The sequence below is a fragment of the Erpetoichthys calabaricus genome, chromosome 12 (assembly GCF_900747795.2).
Source record: "Erpetoichthys calabaricus chromosome 12, fErpCal1.3, whole genome shotgun sequence".
In the NCBI taxonomy this organism is placed as follows: domain Eukaryota; kingdom Metazoa; phylum Chordata; class Cladistia; order Polypteriformes; family Polypteridae; genus Erpetoichthys; species Erpetoichthys calabaricus.
Window position 1 is genome coordinate 49,745,665 of NC_041405.2, and position 23,582 is coordinate 49,769,246.

At 44.6% G+C, this 23,582-nt stretch overlaps 1 protein-coding gene across 1 annotated transcript in view; it reads left to right on the forward strand.

Moving 5' to 3' along the window:
* Positions 1-23,582, forward strand: part of ar (androgen receptor) — a 136,736-nt gene that overhangs the window by 16,355 nt on the left and 96,799 nt on the right. The window contains 2 exon segments of the mRNA XM_051934503.1: positions 4,327-4,478; positions 12,340-12,456. Coding sequence (XP_051790463.1) covers positions 4,327-4,478; positions 12,340-12,456 — 269 coding nt within the window.

The following is a 23,582-nucleotide window of genomic DNA, read 5'->3' on the forward strand; positions in this document are numbered from 1 at the left end:
TGATAGAAGAAAATGACGCGGGCGCAAAAGGATAATTATGTTTGCCTGCTTATTTTCAATCTGCTTAGTGAAGTGCAAATCGTCAAAACAAATGCAACTGAAATTTCTAATTTCCTAAAATATAATAGGCTCTGTTTGAAATAGGATTGTGAGCCAGGCAAAAGAGGGGGAGAGAAACAGAGATGTTCTTGGTGCCCCACGAGTTGTAACACTTAGTTGCCAGCATCGACCTTCAGCTTTTAATTATTAGTGAGTCTTGGCTTCTGAGCAGTAGGTCACTGTGGCTGGGAGTCTGTACCTTGCGTCCAGTCAACAGTCCTCGGGGCTGTAATCTCACACAATCATCAGGTTAATGCCTGTGTAAGCTGCAAATTATCATGGCTGGGGCACTGCGCGTGTCAGACTGACAGTCATAGTGGCACGACTACAGTCAATAAAGGGCCTGCTCCTACTCCGTGGGTGGCGCTGGTTTCACCACCCCCTCTTTGTAGCGTCATGGCCAGTGGACTGAGGACACGTGAATCAACACAGTGGGATGTTTTGGATCAAGAGCATCAGACCTGATCTCCATGTGTCTGGCATCTTACCATTCAGTACTACTTAACCTGAAAGCCTGATTAATGGAGAAACATAATTTAAAAATTACTTGCCAAGTGGCTTTAGCAGCAAAATGACGGTCCAGGGCCTGTCTGTTACCCAACAGGCAGGGCTTGCATAGATTTTGGGCATGTAATAGGATGGTCCTTGGTTACTAGGGAGGCATCAACCCAACACCCCTAAGTGTGGAATAATTCACAAAGGCTAATGAATATTTCCAAAGTTGCTGAAGACTGGACACACATTTTAAGGTGAAAAGTAGGCTTTTGGTTGGTAAACCATCATCACCCTCATTTAGTTGTGCCAAAGCTAGCTTACTTACTGAAGCCTGAGTAAGTGTCTTATGGATGAACACTGTCACTCCATCCCCAGCTGACTGTGGCCTCCTTCTCTATTCTGAGCTTGTGTTCGCAGTGCACTATCATCTCTACTTGTCCTTTTTAGGAGTGTTGTCTTCCTGCTGTTCCATTTTGTCTTAGCTGTGCATGTGCCATTGCCGGCGTAGTTCACTGTGTTGCAGGACATATGACACTTGTCCTTTTAATTAGTCAGTCAGGTCTGCGGTCAGATTAGAGGTACACTACTAGGATTATTTTCCTTTCTCACCTTAATATGTCTAACACAACCCCTGTTGCATTTGCAGTGTTGAAGGCCTCATGTGCCCTTCTACACTGGTCAGTTAGGTGGCGCTTCACATTACGAGGCTCAGTGATGCTCAGAGAGGACGAATTCCATTTCAAGTGTTGTTATGTCTAACATGACACCTTTAACTCAATGTACAGTGTACACATGTGGCTATTCCTGAAGGCTTCATCGATTTCCTGCTAGGTGCCCACTTGCCGATAATCCTGACGCTCATCACGAAAAGGCCAAAGACTTTTTTCTGAGGTTGGCAGATTGAATTGATTTTACTTCAACAGACTGCTGTGTCTAATAGCGCTCTTGTTGCGCATCTCCAATTCGGCCTTTTCCTCATCCTTAGTGTCATCCCTCACCGCCCAGACTTCTTATGTTGTGAAAGTTTGTGTGAATTCTCACACTCTTGAGGATGAAGCGGCACTCTTCACTCTGAAAACCGTTTCTGTCACCTGAACTTGCCCCCCCTTTTGATTGGTTTACAGACCAAGGCTTGTACCTTAGTTTGTCTCTTCCACTTCCTCCCACAGGAGAGGCTGCAATGTCTCAATTGACTGAAATTTTATTCTTGGTTCTGTTAAGGAAGGCAGATTTACAGAATTGTGTAGCCTTGAGCCTTCTCCATTCCCCTTCACTAGCGGTCTTCTGTTATTTGTAACATTTCATAGGTATTGTTCCCTGCTGATGAGATTTCATTCACATATGGCTCTCTCTGCACCACTCCAGATCTGGAACAAATGTTGCCAGGCTACTGTTTAAAAAGGGCACCGAGGTATAACACAGAAGAGGGGGTTACAGTGACAAACATTCAAATCGCAGAGCCTGGCCTACCCATTTGGGCCAGTATTCTCTACACTGTATGAGGAGCTGTCCACTTGCCCTGGCTTCAGCCCTCCTGCCTGTCTGTCCATCCTTTCTCCTTACAAAAAAAACTTTGCCATTCTTCTGTCTCTAAACTGTCACAGATCGCCCTATCCATAAGCATGCCACGTCCGGCCTACGTCTCCAAGATACACATGACCCAGGCATCACCTCAGCCTGCCCTTCCCACAGCGACCACCCAAACTACAGTGCTCTCTGCCAAGCTGTCCCTTCTGTACGCTCCTGACATTGTTCCCAAAACAGTGCTTGTGACAAATTCCTGAGATCCCATTAAACCTGTTTGTCTGGGCAGCTGTTACCAAGTGGAGACATGCCTCTGGGTGACTCCCCTCATCCCAAACATTTGCAGCACTGTTTGAGACACACATGATTTGGTCACTCTGGCCCCGATGACTGCTCCTTTCTATGAAAGATACTCTGTGTGGACACCCCTTCAAAACTCTGTGACAATATTTGTATGGTACAGTATTCATATAGAGAAAATGACTTCTGTGACATTCATTCTTTTATGACAGTGTACAGCATAAAGTGAAGTTTAATTGATTACATTTAGGACTTTGTGGTGGCATGGTGGTTAGTACGGGAATCTGGGCTTAAATCCCAGTTTGAGCACTGTGTGTTTAAAGTTTACTTATTCTCTGTGTCAGCGTGGGATTTTATTTGGAAGCTCCATGCAGGTGAGGGTAATTCGTGACTTTAATTTCGACTGGTGGTGTCCCATCCAGGGCTTTATTCTGCTTTTCAGCCATTTTTTCTGGAATGGCTTTGTTCTCACCATCACCCCAACCAAGAAATGGACAACTAGGAAAAGCAGGCCTAGTAACATGGTGATGTTAAAATTCAGGCTTGTGATAGGTGATATCGCTTTTACTGGGCTGGTCAGAGATATCTGATTCTGCTCTGTTATCAAACCTATTAAATCAATGTCAGAGCAGAAGGAGCTTTTCTCATTTGTTCATTTAGCTGGCGTTATTCTAAGTCTCACAATAGTTTCCATACTTCTAGTAAGACTATGTGGGTTTAGAAAATGAAAGTATAAATACCATGAGAGCACTGGCTTGTTTCATAACTGGTTCAGGCTCACACAGCACATCATTGGCAGTTGTGGAACTTGCACCTTTATGACATGTAGTAGGGGTGACTTTAAAGTACTGTATCATTAAATTGTTGATTCACATTTGCTTTGACTTTAAAATAATAAACCAAAAAAAAATCGGCTGCATGCAGCATCATTTGAAACTCCTGGGCTTTATGTTTCCTGCAGGGAAGTTAGTGTTTTTTAAAAGGTGCTGGCACTACGCTTGCTATGCAGAAGTTCACTTGGATGAAGAGACATTCATTTTATCAGCTAGCTGTTGGTGGGCAGCTTCAACAGATCAATGACTGCAAACTATTGTTGAATTCATCCTTGGTGTGTAATCTGACATGTTAACTGCTATTCCCCAGTACCCAAACGCTGTTTTAGAAAGGGAGAGGTAGGGAGTATGCACTGATAACAGTGTGTTGCTCCACCCACCCCATGACAAACCACCCAGATTGGGACCCGGTGCAACAGGTAACACCTCAGCACTACACTGGAACAGTGAGTTTTTTTTTAAAATGGTGGCTGGAGTGCCAATCCTGTCACCTATCCCCCCATGTTTTCCCAGCAAATTGGAGGACCTGCTTGCAGGGCTGGATGCAGGTTAAAGTCATACTCAGGGCAAAGCAGTTGCAGGTTAAGGGCCTTGCTCATGGGCCCAAAAGAGTAGAGTTACTTCTGGCATTTATGGGATTTGAACCGGCAAACTAAGGACTGGCTTAGGCTGAGAGATGGATGGTTTAATTGAGGTGAGGTGAAAGCTGAAGATGAGGAGATTACAAAAGAGTAGCCCTGCACCTATTCTAAGAGCCTCTGAGGTGACTCAGATTTCTGGCTGCATTCTGTGAGATGGCCTGTGAGATGGAGCAGAAGGGGTTAAAGCTGCTGGGTCTGTTTTGCAGGGGTATTTAAAATTTATGATGGATGATGGTGTGTGTTTTGTCCCAATCTGAAATGCATGCTGTCTGACAAGTGTACGTTTCATTAGAATCCCGCTGAGAGTGACACACAGCACTTCCATCTCTTGGCGCTGATTTGATATTTGTTACCTTCGATTGCTGCCTGATTGATGAGGGGCACTGACAGCATCGTACTCTTCCTAATAATGGGCCCGCCTTTCTCTGTTCCAGATTTGAAGGAGGCAGAGACAATCTTTTCCCAATGGACTACTTCTTCACTCCACAGAGATCGTGCCTGATCTGTGGGGATGAGGCCTCGGGGTGTCACTATGGAGCTCTTACATGCGGCAGCTGCAAGGTGTTCTTCAAAAGGGCCGCTGAAGGTAAGGTGCATGGCTGACTGAGAGAACAAGAGAAAAATTTGTTTAGAGGGTAGGTGACAAAAGGTCAACTAACAGAATGTTCTCTGCAAATGCATCTCATCATTCAAACACGGAGATGCAGATCCTGATCATCTAGGCAGGCAGATGTGCACCTGTCACTGTAGTTCCCTGGTTAGACTGACAGTCGCACATCCTCTGCTAGAGTTCCCTCATGAAGCAGATAGGCACAAATCAACAAATGCAATCCCTTGATCAGTCTAATGGGCAAGCCTGCTGGTACAATCCCCTAATCAGACAGGCAAATTAACACCTCTTATTGGAGTATCCTGGGAAAAACGAGAGACAGACACACACACACTAGTCAGGAGTCTGCTATAGAAATGGAGGGAGATGTGCCTGTACCCAGTATCTGCCAGTCAGATGGACAGACACACATCTGTTAATAAAGTATCTTAGTAAAATGGCGAGACAAATATACCCTTGTCTCTGCAACTGCAGTCCCCTCATCAGGCAGACATGCACACACACCTATTATGGCAGGTAAAACAGAGAGACAGCGGCCCAGCCATCATTGCAGTCTCCTGTCTAGACAGCCAGATGCACATTTGTTACAAGAGTTCTTAGATGAAGCAGAAAGACCCAAAACTACAATCCATGGACCAGCCTAACAGATCATTCTGCCGCTGCAACACTCTGAACACACAGTCCAAGATTAGACAGACAGATGATCTTACTCCACCAGTCAGGTAGACAGATGATCAGACACACATCTGTTATTAGAGATGCTAAAACCTACCAGTGCAATCCTTACTCAGCTGCACAGGCCCACCTACCACTACCACCGAGTGATCAAACAGACATAAGATCAGCCATGCACACACCTGTCTGCTAAAAGACAGAGACAAGACACCTACCTGTCACTCTCGAAATGTTTGATGATCTGACTGGCATTCCTGTAGTCCCATGCCCCAGTAAGACTGACAAACGGTCAGACATCTGTCATTTACAAGACACATCAGATACCAGTTATCGAGGCGCCTGGTGACAAGTGGAGATGGAGAGGCCTGTCACTTCATCTCCTGATATGGTAGGCATACAGACACTTGAGCTGTCTGAAGAGACCAATTCACATAGTGATTTTCACCACCAGCATATTAGATGAACTTAGATAACTGACAGAAGGACACACCAGTCACTGTAACCCCCTGATTAGATCGTCCCCAGTACAAACAAATACTCAAGTTAGTGCTGCACATTTACCTGTCAATACAGTCCTTTGTTACAGAAGCCCCTGAAGACAGACACACTTGTTAGGAACAGACAGAAGGATGCATCTCTTCCTGTAGTCCCCCCATATCATTCAGACACACACCCTACTATTGAAGTTCATCACATTCATAGCGGAGTTACCACTTGCCCAGTGCAGGGTAGCACCTCACATAGCATTGGATCAATATTTGCAGATACCTCCAAGTTGGAGACTTTCGATTACTCTAACATCAACCTCTGCAGCTGTCTGTCTGCTGCTTGATCCCACCTGCTCCCTGAGAAAGGCGGTCAGTAGCTTACTTTCACCTTCACTCAGTCTTGACTCCCTCTCTTTTGCTGCAGGGCGTGCATTAAAGAGAACTACAGGGGAATAAGTAAAGAGCATCAGTAGGGATTGGGCCTGGGGGAGCTCAGAAATTCCATATCTTCTGTGCTGGGGCTCAATACAGACAAATCCAGCTGGGTATGGTGGACCAAAAAGGTGGCCAAAGTTGTTTCTTTCATCCAGAGAAAGAAAGAGAGAAGCGCCTCCCACTATGTCACACCCTAGGGAATCGAGACATTGTCTGAATTTGCTTTTTTTACGATGGGAGAACCAAAGAACAACAAACAAACCCCTCTACTAGGCATGACTTCAGTAATGCAGACCCCAAGGGGAAGCAACCCTCTTTTTAAATAGTTTGGCACTCATCGTGCTTTTCTGCCTGGGCTCCAACTGTTATTGTGGGTGGGCACACCTGCTCCATTGGATTAAAATCTAATAAGCAAATAGAATTGCCATCAATCGAGCCAAATAAAATAATCCAATTAGCATACAAAATAATTCACAGGAAAAATGAAAACATTGCCAGTGCCATGGCTGTGCAACACTGTTACTTGGTAGCCAGCCACTTTTATTTTGCGCTAGTAATTAGATATTGGCTGAGAGCAAGACCAGGTACAAATGGGCACTTGATTGCTGACCTTGAGCATGACCAAACAGTATCACACACTTCATGGTGACCGTCAGCATTCGTAGGCAGACATGGGAACTTCATGGTTGACCATGAACCTGACAAAACAGATGAATCCCTAGATAGGAGCTGTAAATACAACTAGGCAAAGTGGGCACTTTATGGTGTTCATTAGCATGACCAATAGAGGAGGGGATTTAGTGGTTGCCTTAAGCTGCTTGCTGCGCTGTTATCCTCACCAGGCCAAGATGGGTATTTGATAACGTGATTGGACAGAAACAGGTAGCCAAGAGTGTTAGGAAGAAAATGTGAAGAACTGTATATCCTATGGTTTCTATGAATGTGATTAGTAAAATGGGGATTTTTGAAGGAGGGGGAATCTTTACAAGACTGATGGCAACCGGAGACTGACAGTTCCAATGTTCAAATGAGCAGTTTTACTGACCCTGTTTCTATGCTGCTATGAAGTCTGCACCTGATGTTCTGCTGTCAGCTCTTGGCACTAAAGCTGACATTGCAGCACCTTGAGCTTTCTGATATGCTCATTTGGCTATTTTGGACTGTCCAGCCAAAGCTCTTTCTAAGTCCATACCAACACTGAGGGCAATACAGACTTTTTTCTTTTTGTCCCCTTCTTGTTGGGTGCTTTACAAGTTCCTGGCCAGCACAATTAAAATTTGTTTGTTAACAACATAATAAAAGTTAATTATTAGTTGTCCAAAGTAGCACCAGTAGGGGCTGATGGGAGATCAGATAAGCAATACCGCCCCCAAACCCTCCCCCCCCCATCTGCCACAGCAACCCAGAGACTCACATCTACGACATACAGGATTAGGGAATTAAATGTCAAGATCAAGGACTATCTCTATAACAACAGCAGCCGCCGTCGAGGCGGCAGGGTGAGCCAAACCGGCAAGCGCTCATAGCGGCACTGCCAGTCTGACCAGCTTCCCTCTGTGATATGAGCCATGCCGAGGACATTGTATCAGGCTTAGAAATCTGATGGCACATAGTTCCTGTGCCAAGTATATTTAAACACAACTGTGAGGACATCACTGATAAGAAGGAAAATACAGTAAAAGTGAAGGCAACCATTGGACAAAGTGTTCTTCCACAAGGTCTCACCAAGGTGTGGTCCTGGCACATTTGTACTCTAGAAACAGGAATGCTCTCTAGCAGGTTTGTTCAGCTCAGTAAAACGAGAATGTCTTTACGTCACATTACGATAGATGACACATGATGCCAGGCCTGAGTTCCACATATGTTTTGTGGGCCACTGGTTCAGAATTTCTGTCTCATACTGACAAGTTTCTAGCAGGCCTCTGTGTATAGGGATTGGGTGTCATTGATGATAAGGGTGGCCATGATGAAGAATAGAAGATGAAAAGTGAGATAAGGTGGGGAATGACTTTAATCTACAAATATAGGAAATTACCAGGAGGTATGAACAAAATGCCAGTGATTGTGGGGTCCCTGATCTACACAGAGACCCCATCTGGCCACCACATCCCTTACTATACAATCATAAAAGCAGACATTATGTCCTATTGGCTTTGGCAATGGACTGGAAAATGGCAATTCAAATCTCAAACCCATGTCACCTGCCAGTGCCCACGATGTAGAATCACAGGATTCTCCTCAAATTTGTAAAATGTACTGCAAATGGTATCAGAGAGGTTTGCTGCTCACCTCTGAATATCTGGCAGCACTCCAATGTCAGCAGCCCACCAGCTAAACAAATTTATCAATAAAAGCAGCCAGGCAGTAAATCAAAATGTTCTGCAAGTGAGCCCCCAAGACACCCTTTTTCTAAGACATAGTATAGCTGTATGTCACAGTACAGCCACCTCCTGTGCACAAGCCAGCTCCCATGTGTAGTGGCTCACCATCATAAAAGGATGCAGAGCTGCCCAGTTAAGTTCAGAGAAGAGTGTCAGATCTGAGTTATATGTATATGTGTCTGCTTTGGATTTTCTTTTACATGGCATTACATGCTTTATTTTATAATGCTGTACATCACCATTATACAGTTTAGAATGGTGGCCAAAAGAGGTGGAAACACATGGGTACTGGAGGGTCGTGCAGCATGTTGAAAGCAGATGTTGCTGTTGAGCTAATGAAACAGTTCATATCACTGCCTGCTTAATGCTGGATATAAAAATGACATACAGGTCGAGTTGCCTATCATTATGCCTGATCATTATATCACTATGTCTAGAAGATAAAACGAGCATGATTCAGAAAGTGGGATGATTGGTAAGGAGCTCCACTGAGAAAGGCAGCCCAACTAGCTGTTGTTTCGCAAAGATCAAAGTCTTGGCTGATGTTGTCATGGACAGGGTATTGTCCTGGATTGTGACATACCAAAATAAACAAGTGAAGAACTCAAAACCAAAATCAAACATTCTCTAACCCACTTAACCCAATTCAAGATCACAGGGAACTAGAGACCTATCCTGGCAGCAGTGGGCACAAAGCAGGAACCATTTCTGGAGAGGGCACCAGTACATTAAATGGCCTACTCTCACACACACACAAACACTAACACAGTGTAGAACCACCTAATAATTTCATGTACGACGTGGTAGGAAAACCTGCACACCCAGCAGGAAACCCATGCATACATGGGATGAACATGCAAGTTACACACAGACTACAACTGAGTGTGGGATTGAAACCCAGAACACTAAGCGCTGAATCACTAATTGTAAATACTAGTAGCTGCCATGCAAATTTCACTCCATGTCATGGGTAGTCTTTCTCATCAATAATGGTCTCTGAAGAATTCCACAGAGCTGAATACCATTGCTAGGCTGCACCACAGGAATCCAGGAGGTGTAGCACTGGGAGCAAACTACAGAGCAGTGGTGGATGTGTTCCAGTGACTCATTTTTAATGGGGCCAGCACTTTGCAGATGCAATGAAGGAGACTGACTTCACATCTCTGTGTGCGTAGACCCAAAGAAAGGCATGGTCAGTTCATGCTGTTGATTAGCACTTATGATGGGGACACATGGCTCAGAGGTGGCTCATGTAGTTGCCTAGTGCATGATTCATTGGTGCGGGAGCATGAATATAGTACACAGTGGTATGCAATTACTGGGATGGATATAAAAACTTGGGTTAATAAGGATCTGCTCAACCTGGGATCATAAGACTGCACAGCTGCTCTGCAGTGGGCCCTTTTCTTCGTCATGCTGTCCACTCACTGTCTAGTTTGTGCTCTGGGGCTCACTTTATCAGCATACTCACTGCACAATAATTCACGTTTCATAAGAAAACAACGCCTTTAAGAGAGTTTCAACAAGAAAGTTATTCAGAGACCAAGAGCTGCTCAGTCACCAGATCAGAACCCACTTGAATTCTGGTGTTGTACCCCTCCATCGTCAAAGCGTAAATTCATTGACTATCTTGTGGAAGGATAGTGCCGCATCCTTGTTAGCAAATTTCAGGTGCTGCTACAGCTGTTATGTCATATGATGGCCCATTTACACCGGGTATTAACATCTGCTTTGTAGCTGTATACTGTATACATGTATATACGTAATTTAACCAGATCAATTTACACCAATGCCTCTCCAGTGTCCTCATCATGACTGCATCACCAAAAACGCATGTTAATGGAAGGTTTAAAGGAGGCCTAAGTAACTTACTGTATAAGGACATTTCCATCTTTTTTGACATTGTCTATAGCTCATTTGAAAGATATTGATGTAAACAAATTTTCTTATATGATAGAGCCTCACAAAGCAGAGCTAAATCACAGATTTATTATGTGTCTTGGGGGAATTGCTTAGTCAAATAAGTAAAATGGCTGAGAGTGAGTGATGTTAAATACAGACGTATTATAAAGTTGTTGTTAGATCACACTGCTTATACTGTAGAATGACAAAATAATATTAACTGTATTCTAGGAAATGTTCATTGTAATGATAGATTTTATTTGCATCTAATAACAAAAAAGTGACTAAATCTAAATCTGCCTGTGAATATGGGTGTGTGAGCAAGTGGACACTGGGAATGACTCCAGGCTCCTGCCTTGCACCACACGAATGGGTTTGGAAATGTCATGTTACAGTATGTAACTTTATCAAACTGACACAAGCTTACAGTGCATTCTGCCCTGCATATGTTTTCATTCTTTTAAAGAAATATAATTCCTAAAGAATGACTTTTGTATTCCATCTTGTGTGGGGAAAACTGTCAAAGAAAAATGTTTAAAGTAAACTTCCATGGTAAGTAAAGGCCTTCTTATGTAAGGAAAAGTTAGTTCACAAAGTGTGTACCCACATGTGTTGTGTTCAAATGTAATTTTGGTATTAATAAAGTGTGCATACTTTTTTAAGAGAAAAGAATTTTATATAATAGCTTACCTTGTGGAAGTCATTTAGCATTTGGAATACAAGTAGAAATCAAAATCTGAAAACCTGAAAATAATGATATATAGCAACTTTATAATAGAGTGCCTTGCTTTAACTAACAGAAGTAGAAATAAACGCAGATAAATACATGTTCCAGGTTTCTCACCTTTGTTCTGTTAGTGAGTGCAAAGTTTGTTACCAGTATGTGCTGTTGTGGAGTTGAATGATCTCCCAACTGATATGAAGTGCCATTGAGCACACCACAATGTGCCTCTGTGGCCAGAGGTTTTGTATTGTCAGAGAAGAACACCTTTTCCTAGGTGTGCCTGGGTAGTTCCAGTGATCCATCTCTCTCCAGCGGAGTAGCTCACCCATTTCTCACCTTTAAAATGCAGCGCCCACTGCTTTGCTACCTTCCTTCCACCTCTCTTCTGCCTCCTTCTCCAAGGTCAATAAGCCTTGGTGGGGAGCACATCTTTAAACCTCCCATTAACCAGGGCTTTTTTAGAATAGTGGAGACAGTCTTTTAAAAAGCTGAGGTCCCCCTGATTGCAGATAATGAAGTCCACCTTTGAGTAGGACGAGAAACCCAAAACTGCTTTTTTTTTCTTTTTAGAGCAGTTTCCTCTTATTGGCCTGAGGAGCACTGTCTGGCTTCCTCTCAGACCCCTAAATGTCCCTCCATGGTATAGTGACCCTGTTCTGTTGGGTGAACATGCAAGTAAAAACTTTTCAGTACTCTTACACACAATAGTGCTACTTCTGTTACTGCAAAGGCAACATCTTTAGAACACTAAGGGCATGGAAGTGGCCAAACACCCATTTAATAACTCATACAGGCTTTTAGTAACTGGGGACCACCTTTCCTTGGACTGCTTATTGTGATGACCACCTACTGCAGCAGTGTCACTCTCAGGCAGGTTACTGGGGGCCTTATTGTCTTCTCTGTTTGTGCAGTTTTCTCTTCTTCCCAGCCACAAAACCATACTGAGTGTCTGAGCCATGCCCTTGGGGTGAGACACATGATGTTTTCAGGATGATAAAACTTTCATAAATGAATCTCAAAATGAAAGTAAGGACAAAGTGGGGAGAGGGTCACACGATGTTTAACAAGTCCAAATTGCCTTTGCTTGTTTTTGTAGCACTGGATTCAAAACAGAAGTTCAAGGCTAATAACCTGTATCTAAACTGAAATACTAGTGCGCATCCCAAATGTTTGTCTATGCATGTGTGTGTGTATCTGTGCCCTGAGGAGACCTCTCCCTTCTCTCATTAAAGGTAAACAGAAGTACCTGTGTGCCAGCAGGAATGACTGCACGATTGACAAGCTGAGGAGGAAGAACTGTCCGTCATGCCGCCTTCGGAAGTGTTTTGATGCTGGCATGACCTTAGGAGGTAAATCAAGCACTGTTTGGGAATTGGGGTAAGGGGCGGGGTTGGTGGGTGGGGCACAAGTAAATCGATCGGGTCCTGATAACCAGAGGTTTTAATGCCATCAAACTGCAACACAGGCAAATTAATTTGTGTCCCCAGGCTGGGACAGGTGCCAAGCAGTTAATCCAGGCAAGTAAAGTCAGGAAAGGCAGTTTGTTAGAAGGGTGGCGCTCTTTAAGCCAGCCTAGCAGGTTTACTGAGGTGTATTAGTGGGTGTGTGCTTCCACTGCCATCAAGCAACCTCCAGATATTTCCAGTATATTCAGAGGTTATGACGACTACATTTGCCCAAAATGAGTGACACGGCGGGACTAATTGTATAATACTTTGGGCCTAACCAAATAAAACCATAGGTGACACTGCTAACTACTTGATGAAAGTCCACCTGCTGTCATGCAGCAGAACATTTGCTTGGTTTTACCATCCCAGCCTGTTTAAGCCTTTGTATATCCACAACTGAATTTTCCAGGATGCCATTTCAGGTCTTTATTATACATGAAGAGCAGGGCTCCGTTTCCAAAGATTTTCTTTTCAGTCACCACCTATCCCAACCACCTCCCCCACTACCCCATCATCACTATTAAAAATCAAATACAATTATGAGAAGGTAATTTAAAGCACCTAATGTTTGCCTTTTGCATATTACAAAATTAATTCCCTTGAAGAGATGGTGTCAGCTCTATTACATCTTCTTTTCACTTTCCGCACCTGGCTGATCTTCCATTCCACCAAAATCAAATCCGTGCAGCTCTTACTCCAGTACACAACAGAAGTGACTAAAATGTCCTAACCATGAAAACAAACATAGGAGACCAGAAGAAAGACACTTTGTTTTCAAATAAAGGGTCTCAGAAGTTGAATTTTATAGGATGGTCTGTTAGGTGTAATAGTCAAGCATCCAACTATGGACTGAACCTGTTTCAGATCTCAGTAGATAAGGTAGGGACGAACTATGGACGGGTTGCCCACATGCTTAAGATAAGCATCACATTAGTTATTATTTACTTATTTACTTTACATAATAAATATTAAGAATCATAATGTTATAATGGGGGTGTGTCCTGCTTTTTACTCTGTGCTGCCAGCCTATTTGCCCCTGAATTGGGTTAAGTAAGTCTGAGAATGTTATATTATAGACACCTGACGACTGTGCTCTAGTGGCTAAGACGTTGGACTGTTTTATGTCTAGGAAGCATGTTCAGTCCTCCCCTCTAGAAACATACAAAAGATATAAAGAACTGTACTAAGTAGCTTGGATTTGCAAGTCACTTTGGAATAAAGTCAGTCAGTCATTCTCCAACCTGCTATATTCCAACACAGGGTCATGGGGGTCTGCTGAAGTCAATCCCAGCCAACACAGGGCACCAGCCCACACACCAAGAACAATTTAGGATCGCCAATGCACCTAACCTGCATGTCTTTGGACTGTGGGAGGAAACCCACGCAGACATAGGAGAACATGCAAACCACTGCACCACCGTGCCGCCCTTTGGAATAAAGTGTTACCTAAATAATCAAATACCAATGAGAGTGTTGGTGAATTCGTAGGGTTAGACAGTATATAGCTAATATAAGTGCTATAAGCTAATATTTAATAATTCAATACTGTAGATAGATAGATAGATAGATAGATAGATAGATAGATAGATAGATAGATAGATAGATAGATAGATAGATAGATAGATAGATAGATAGTAGGCATACAATCAGAAACATTGCTGCCCAGTGGAGTAGTGGTTACTGATCCAGCGATCAGAGTTCACTTCTCAGCCCGCTAAGTGACTGTGTGCAGTCAGTGCATCACAATTGGTTCCTCCTTTGTGCCCAGGGCTGACATCACCCTGTGTTGATTATGGTGATGGCCAGGAAAACACAATTCCTGATGCCTTGGGTTTCACTGGGGTCCCATACCTACCAGCACCATAACGTCTACTTAAAAGTCTGCATGATCTAAATGGCAGGTATAGAATAGAAATAGGCTGTGGAACGTGGTGACCCTCAGTGGATTAAAGCAGGTTGGGAATGTTATTTTATGTTATTATATAAATGGCAGGTCTGTAACATACAAACCAGGTTCAGAAGTTGGACAGATGGATGTATTCTGAAGGTCATGATTAATTCTATAACCTTATCAGTTCTGAACAGAGAGAGTGCTAAAAAGCAATGATTTAGCAGCAGATAACATTTAAACATGTTATTATTCTGTAGTAGTAACCCATAGTGATTTCACATGGTAGGTAGTTGTACTTGCTTAGACTGCCAAATAAGTTAGATTCATTACTTATGCAGAACAGCAGAAAATATTTAATACTATGTGTTAAAGGCTGTGGAAATGGAGGTGCATTTTGTGGAATTTTGAAGTCAGTTTTCTGGCATGACATAAACAGAAATGATATCTGTAAGGTTTTCCCTGTTGCAGGAACGCCAGATGACATGCATGTGACACTTTCAAGGCTTGCCTGTTCGAGTGGAGCGTGGACAGTGTAAGATGGGGTGTGAAAAGAATGCGGCTGCGGATGGTGTCATTAGCAGGAACTGCAAATCACTCTCTCATTCAACAATCCACATGACTAAACAAAGCCGCTAGTCTACAGTAACATTTTAAAGCACGTCACTACGCATGTAGTCATTCTATCCACAGAGTGGTAAATTAACTAAAATTGATGATGAAATATTGTCTCTTTTGCAAGTTGCAACTAGATTTCGATAAAACAATGCATGTTGTATTCTATATTAAAATATCCATCCATTTTCCAACCCGCTGAATCCGAACACAGGGGTCTGCTGGAGCCAATCCCAGCCAACACAGGGCGCAAGGCAGGCACCAACTCACCGCAGGACACACACACACAAAGCACACACTAGGGCCAATTTAGAATTGCCATTCCACCTAACCTGCATGTCTTTGGACTGTGGGAGGAAACCCACGCAGACACCGGGAGAACATGCAAACTCCATGCAGGGAGGACCCGGGAAGTGAACCCGGGTCTCCTAGCTGCGAGGCAGCAGCGCTACCACTGCGCCACCATGCCACCCCTCATACTAAAATATGAATTGGATATACGTATTCTGAGTGGATGGGTGTTAAAATGAATGTGTGCTCAGGTATGAAGAATGAGAACTCATTGGTGGTAAAAACTAGAGGACTATGTTGGAGTTTGACTGGCCTTAGATTCTAAAACAAGCAGCTTCAGCAGCATTCCAGAAATCACACATTTAGTGTATGTTTAGTAAGTGTGTTGTGTCTGTCCTTTCATTTTCCTTTTATCGTATTTTAACACGTGTGTGAGTAGAGTTTGTTTTTAGGACTTGTTAACTGCGTGGCGTTTGAAGGTCAGTTCCCCAGATTTCTACTGGACTGACACGCTAAGGGCCGTGGGTAGTGGCTCCTTCATTTTTTGTACCACCGGCTTTGACTCTTGACTCCTCTATTAGAAATTAGGCTAATATATTTTCTATGTTGATTGAAAGCATGCAACACAAAAGATACAAGGCATTTCATCAGTGCCTCCTCTATTAGGAATTAGGCTAATATATTTCTTATGTTGATTGAAAGCACACAACACACAAGATACAAGGTATTTCATCAATGCCGCCATAAATCGTCAGGCTTTTTTTTTAAGACCTTAACCTGTTTAAGTCTGAGATTCAAGGCTGTAGTTATGCCGGTGTGGCTTTTGTATTAAATGTAATAATTAGTCTAAGATGCCCTCAAAACATCATACCATTTATTAATTTTATCAGGATATTTAAAGGAATATTGTTCTGAAATGTAATTATTCTATCAATCTGTTACTCACCTCGCGTCATTTGTGGCAATAGCCAGGGAAACACAATTCCTGATTCCTTGGGTTTCATTGGGGTCCAAAACTGTACAACATCATAATGTCTACTAAAAAGTCTTCCTGATCTAACTGTCAGGTGTCCAGTCATATGTGTACTTCACTATCATGGTTGAGAAGGTTTTCCAGAAGTGGTTTAACAATATTTTAGCAAAAATACACATTTGGGGCATTGAGTGAGTATATGTGAGTATATGTGAGTATATGAGTGGATGCCTGACATTTTAATTATGTGACACAAGATATGGACATTTTGATATTGTTTGCTGTTGTTCAAGCAGTGTCTATATTCAAGCCTGTTGTATCAGGAAATTTGTTATCTCCATTCTCCATGAAAACATGAGATTAAAAGTTTTTTGGCTATCACTACTAATGACATGGAATGTACAGTAGATACAAAAATGTTAATTTTTGGGTGAAGTATTCCTTTAATCCACTTATGCAGTTCTGACCCCCACATCAGTGAAAACTGAAATGACCTGAATCCTCTGGCCACATTCATTTTAGCTTCTAGACACCTTCAGACCTTTGCAAATCTTGAAAAACTTGAAATCTTGGCCCTCTGGAGTGCCTAAGATGTGTTTACTGACTACAGCACCCTCTTGTCTGGACTGTGAATTCACATATGAAATGTGGCTGCTGAGCCCGGGTGGCACGCCTTTTAAAAATGACCATCTGTCAGCATCTAAAGCAGGTGGTTTCTAAGCCTTGACCTCTTTATAAAGACATCCATGTTAAACTGTCTGGTGATGCAAAACTGATCCAGAGTGGGTGCGCGCAATGTCGTACTGTGTGGTGGACTGATATCTAGTTCAGAGTTGGTTCCTCCACTGCTCCCAGTGTTGCCAGGATGAACTTTAAAATGCACAGGTTTGAAAAACATATATATGAATTGCAAATTGTTAATTTTTGAAAGACTCTTATCTGATCTGCTCTAAGTAGCCTGGTGTCCTATCTTATGTTAGTTTCCTGATGGTACATGTACTAACACGAAATGCAGGCCTTGTGTCACACCTTCTCATAAAACCAAAAGATGGCTTGCCTGATGAGTAATGTTCCGTGATTTCACTCAGATATGGTCCTTGAGCTGTAATGTAACATTTTTGTGACTCTTATCAGATCCTGATATACAGTGGTGTGAAAAACTATTTGCCCCCTTCCTGATTTCTTATTCTTTTGCATGTTTGTCACACAAAATGTTTCTGATCATCAAACACATTTAACCATTAGTCAAATATAACACAAGTAAACACAAAATGCAGTTTGTAAATGGTGGTTTTTATTATTTAGGGAGAAAAAAAAATCCAAACCTACATGGCCCTGTGTGAAAAAGTAATTGCCCTCTGAACCTAATAACTGGTTGGGCCACCCTTAGCAGCAATAACTGCAATCAAGCGTTTGCGATAACTTGCAATGAGTCTTTTACAACGCTCTGGAGGAATTTTGGCCCACTCATCTTTGCAAAATTGTTGTAATTCAGCTTTATTTGAGGGTTTTCTAGCATGAACCGCCTTTTTAAGGTCATGCCATAGCATCTCAATTGGATTCAGGTCAGGACTTTGACTAGGCCACTCCAAAGTCTTCATTTTGTTTTTCTTCAGCCATTCAGAGGTGGATTTGCTGGTGTGTTTTGGGTCATTGTCCTGTTGCAGCACCCAAGATCGCTTCAGCTTGAGTTGACGAACAGATGGCCGGACATTCTCCTTCAGGATTTTTTGGTAGACAGTAGAATTCATGGTTCCATCTATCACAGCAAGCCTTCCAGGTCCTGAAGCAGCAAAACAACCCCAGACCATCACACTACCACCACCATATTTTACTGTTGGTATGATGTTCTTTTTCTGAAATGCTGTGTTCCTTTTACGCCAGATGTAACGAGACATTTGCCTTCCAAAAAGTTCAACTTTTGTCTCATCAGTCCACAAGGTATTTTCCCAAAAGTCTTGGCAATCATTGAGATGTTTCTTAGCAAAATTGAGACGAGCCCTAATGTTCTTTTTGCTTAACAGTGGTTTGCGTCTTGGAAATCTGCCATGCAGGCCGTTTTTGCCCAGTCTCTTTCTTATGGTGGAGTCGTGAACACTGACCTTAATTGAGGCAAGTGAGGCCTGCAGTTCTTTAGACGTTGTCCTGGGGTCTTTTGTGACCTCTCGGATGAGTCGTCTCTGCGCTCTTGGGGTAATTTTGGTCGGCCGGCCACTCCTGGGAAAGTTCACCACTGTTCCATGTTTTTGCCATTTGTGGATAATGGCTCTCACTGTGGTTCGCTGGAGTCCCAAAGCTTTAGAAATGGCTTTATAACCTTTACCATACTGATAGATCTCAATTACTTCTGTTCTCATTTGTTCCTGAATTTCTTTGGATCTTGGCATGATGTCTAGCTTTTGAGGTGCTTTTGGTCTACTTCTCTGTGTCAGGCAGCTCCTATTTAAGTGATTTCTTGATTGAAACAGGTGTGGCAGTAATCAGGCCTGGGGGTGGCTACGGAAATTGAACTCAGGTGTGATACACCACAGTTAGGTTATTTTTTAACAAGGGGGCAATTACTTTTTCACAAGGTTATTTTTTAACAAGGGGGCAATTACTTTTTCACACAGGGCCATGTAGGTTTGGATTTTTTTTTCTCCCTAAATAATAAAAACCATCATTTAAAAACTGCATTTTGTGTTTACTTGTGTTATATTTGACTAATGGTTAAATGTGTTTGATGATCAGAAACATTTTGTGTGACAAACATCCATCCATCCATCCATTGTCTCCCGCTTATCCGAGGTCGGGTCGCGGGGGCAGCAGCTTGAGCAGAGATGCCCAGACTTCCCTCTCCCCGGCCACTTCTTCTAGCTCTTCCGGGAGAATCCCAAGGCGTTCCCAGGCCAGTCGAGAGACATAGTCCCTCCAGCGTGTCCTGGGTCTTCCCCGGGGCCTCCTCCCGGTTGGACGTGCCTGGAACACCTCACCAGGGAGGCGTCCAGGAGGCATCCTGATCAGATGCCCGAGCCACCTCATCTGACTCCTCTCAATGCGGAGGAGCAGCGGCTCTACTCTGAGCCCCTCCCGGATGACTGAGCTTCTCACCCTATCTTTAAGGGAAAGCCCAGACACCCTGCGGAGGAAACTCATTTCAGCCGCTTGTATTCGCGATCTCGTTCTTTCGGTCACTACCCATAGCTCATGACCATAGGTGAGGGTAGGAACATAGATCGACTGGTAAATTGAGAGCTTTGCCTTGCGGCTCAGCTCCTTTTTCACCACGACAGACCGATGCAACGCCCGCATTACTGCGGATGCCGCATCGATCCGCCTGTCGATCTCACGCTCCATTCTTCCCTCACTCGTGAACAAGACCCCGAGATACTTGAACTCCTCCACTTGGGGCAGGATCTCGCTACCAACCCTGCGAGGGCACCCCACCCTTTTCCGGTTGAGGACCATGGTCTCGGATTTGGAGGTGCTGATTCTCATCCCAGCCGCTTCACACTCGGCTGCGAACCGATCCAGAGAGAGCTGAAGATCACGGCCTGATGAAGCAAACAGGACAACATCATCTGCAAAAAGCAGTGACCCAATCCTGAGCCCACCAAACCGGACCCCCTCAACACCCTGGCTGCGCCTAGAAATTCTGTCCATAAAAGTTATGAACAGAATCGGTGACAAAGGGCAGCCCTGGCGGAGTCCAACTCTCACTGGAAACGGGTTCGACTTACTGCCGGCAATGCGGACCAAGCTCTGGCACCGATCGTACAGGGACTGAACAGCCCTTATCAGGGGGGCCGGTACCCCATACTCTCGGAGTACCCCCCACAGGATTCCCCGAGGGACACGGTCCAATGCCTTTTCTAAGTCCACAAAACACATGTAGACTGGTTGGGCAAACTCCCATGCACCCTCCAGGACCCTGCTAAGGGTATAGAGCTGGTCCACTGTTCCGCGACCAGGACGAAAACCACACTGTTCCTCCTGAATCCGAGGCTCGACTATCCGACGGACCCTCCTCTCCAGGACCCCTGAATAGACTTTTCCAGGGAGGCTGAGGAGTGTGATCCCTCTGTAGTTGGAACACACCCTCCGATCCCCCTTCTTAAAGAGGGGGACCACCACCCCGGTCTGCCAATCCAGAGGCACTGTCCCTGATGTCCATGCGATGTTGCAGAGGCGTGTCAGCCAAGACAGTCCTACAACATCCAGAGCCTTGAGGAACTCCGGGCGTATCTCATCCACCCCCGGGGCCCTGCCACCAAGGAGTTTTTTGACCACCTCGGTGACCTCAGTCCCAGAGATGGGGGAGCCCACCTCTGAGTCCCCAGGCTCTGCTTCCTCATTGGAAGGCATGTTAATGGGATTGAGGAGGTCTTCGAAGTATTCCCCCCACCGACCCACAACGTCCCGAGTCGAGGTCAGCAGCGCACCATCCCCACCATATTCAGTGTTGACACTGCACTGCTTCCCCTTCCTGAGACGCCGGATGGTGGACCAGAATCTCCTCGAAGCCGTCCGAAAGTCATTCTCCATGGCCTCCCCAAACTCCTCCCACGCCCGAGTTTTTGCCTCAGCAACCACCAAAGCCGCATTCCGCTTGGCCTGCCGGTACCTATCAGCTGCCTCCGGGGTCCCACAGGACAAAAGGGTCCTGTAGGACTCCTTCTTCAGCTTGACGGCATCCTTCACCGCCGGTGTCCACCAGCGGGTTCGGGGATTGCCGCCACGACAGGCACCGACCACCTTACGGCCACAGCTCCGGTCAGCTGCCTCAACAATAGAGGCACGGAACATGGCCCATTCGGACTCAATGTCCCCCACCTCCCTCGGGATGTGGTCGAAGTTCTGCCGGAGGTGGGAGTTGAAGCTACTTCTGACAGGGGGCTCTGCCAGACGTTCCCAGCAGACCCTCACAACACGTTTGGGCCTACCACGCCTGACCGGCATCCTCCCCCACCATCGAAGCCAACTCACCACCAGGTGGTGATCAGTTGACAGCTCCGCCCCTCTCTTCACCCGAGTGTCCAAGACATGTGGCCGCAAGTCCGACGACACGACCACAAAGTCGATCATCGAACTGAGGCCTAGGGTGTCCTGGTGCCAAGTGCACATATGAACACCCCTATGCTTGAACATGGTGTTCGTTATGGACAATCCGTGACGAGCACAGAAGTCCAATAACAAAACACCGCTCGGGTTCAGATCAGGGGGGCCATTCCTCCCAATCACGCCCTTCCAGGTCTCACTGTCATTGCCCACGTGAGCATTGAAGTCTCCCAGCAGAACGAGGGAGTCCCCAGAAGGTATGCCCTCTAGCACCCCCTCCAGGGACTCCAAAAAGGGTGGGTACTCCGAACTGCTGTTCGGTGCATACGCACAAACAACAGTTAGGACCCGTCCCCCCACCCGAAGGCGAAGGGAGGCTACCCTCTCGTCCACCGGGGTAAACCCCAATGTACAGGCTCCAAGTTGGGGGGCAATAAGTATACCCACACCTGCTCGGCGCCTCTCAGCGGGGGCAACTCCAGAGTGGTAGAGAGTCCAGCCCCTCTCAAGGAGATTGGTTCCAGAGTCCAAGCTGTGCGTCGAGGTGAGCCCGGGTGGTGGCTGAAGGCGGGGACCTTGGCGGTCCGATCCTCGGCTACAGAAACTGGCTCTTGGGACGTGGAATGTCACCTCTCTGAAGGGGAAGGAGCCTGAGCTAGTGTGACAAACATGCAAAAGAATAAGAAATCAGGAAGGGGGCAAATAGTTTTTCACACCACTGTAGTACTTTTTGAACCTTCACTTCATACATAGTATGTGAAAAACTGTACAGCAGAAATTAATCACCTGTATATGAGACAAAATTAATATGGTTACCAGACGCAGACTTCTTTGAGACCCAGACATGTGGCTTAATGACCATGTCCTGACATGATTGGAACCCCTGAAGATGGCTCCTAAACATCGCTTCACTTTCGCTAAATCCTGCAATGGACTGTCATCTTTCAGTAGCTGGTATAATTTCCTGGCTTTTAGAATATTAAATATGCTTTGTGAATCATACTGTCTAAAGTACGAGAACACAAAAAGTGGCACCAGGTCTCCATCCTTGCATACAGGGTCTTCAAATGCAACTCCCAGACTCTAATATCACACCTAAGAAATGAGAATTTGTCACACATTTAACAGGAAACATGCATCCAGGATATTAGCAGCAGTAACGTATTCCTTTGTGGTGGGCTGTGTGACACTTGTGATGCTCCCCACTGTGCATTACCTTGGCAGCAATTCAAATGATTAGCAGGTGAGGCAAAAAACATTGGTTTCTGTTCCTGTGCTGGGCCAAGGGCCCCTCTTTCTCATTTACTGGCATAGCACAATGGGCCGGAAAAAAAATAAAAAAACTAGAGCAAATGAGCTATAAATACATGGACAAAGACATCCTTGAATTTAGCCAGCCAGGCGTCATATGTGCCAATTGAATTGTCGACATTTCTGGTGTTCAAATGCCGTCCGAAGTTTGCTGCTGGTCTTAGTGTCCATATTCTCATCATAGACAGGGAATTATCAATTTCTAAAAAAAAAAAAAAAATCCGAGCCTGTGGTGTGTGGGGGGGTGTTACATACTGAGATGAGATGGGCAGTCTGGGTACCTCTCGTAACTCTAGTTCTGCCCTGCTGTTGGGTTTAAAGCACTTACGTAGACACCTGGATGATGCTCTTCTTTTACAATATCTTTCTTAAAAATAGAACATTGCCTGCCCCTCTTGGCAGGCAGTCATTAAAAACAAGACGCAAAATGGTTTGTTTGGCTCAGTGCCACACAGTAAAGGAAAAAAGAAAAATCCTTGTCTCCTTCCCTGCCACCTCAGTCCCAGTGCTGAGCAGGTTTGATGACACCTCACCCACACTGACAACACTGCCGCTAGTAATGTCGCCCAGTTCTTTTTCCACTACCATTTTACCGTACACAACTTATTCCCATGACTAGGCAGATGATGTGACTTTAGGAATAATAATGAAAATATGGAAATGAATGTGCTCTGACGACCTAACCTGAGACTAAAACAAAAAAGAGTTGTACCACATCTGCTTGAAAACACGAATGGCCAAATATGAACATAATTAGGATGTACAAGCATATCAACTCACAAATTCCAGCAGAGGGCATGTCAGCCTTGATGAGACCAGTTGACCAAGCATGGGTATCACTACACATTTTAGTCATGCTGGCAACAGTGGTTGCACGTCTAGTGGGAACAACCAAGATGGGGTGACAGAAAT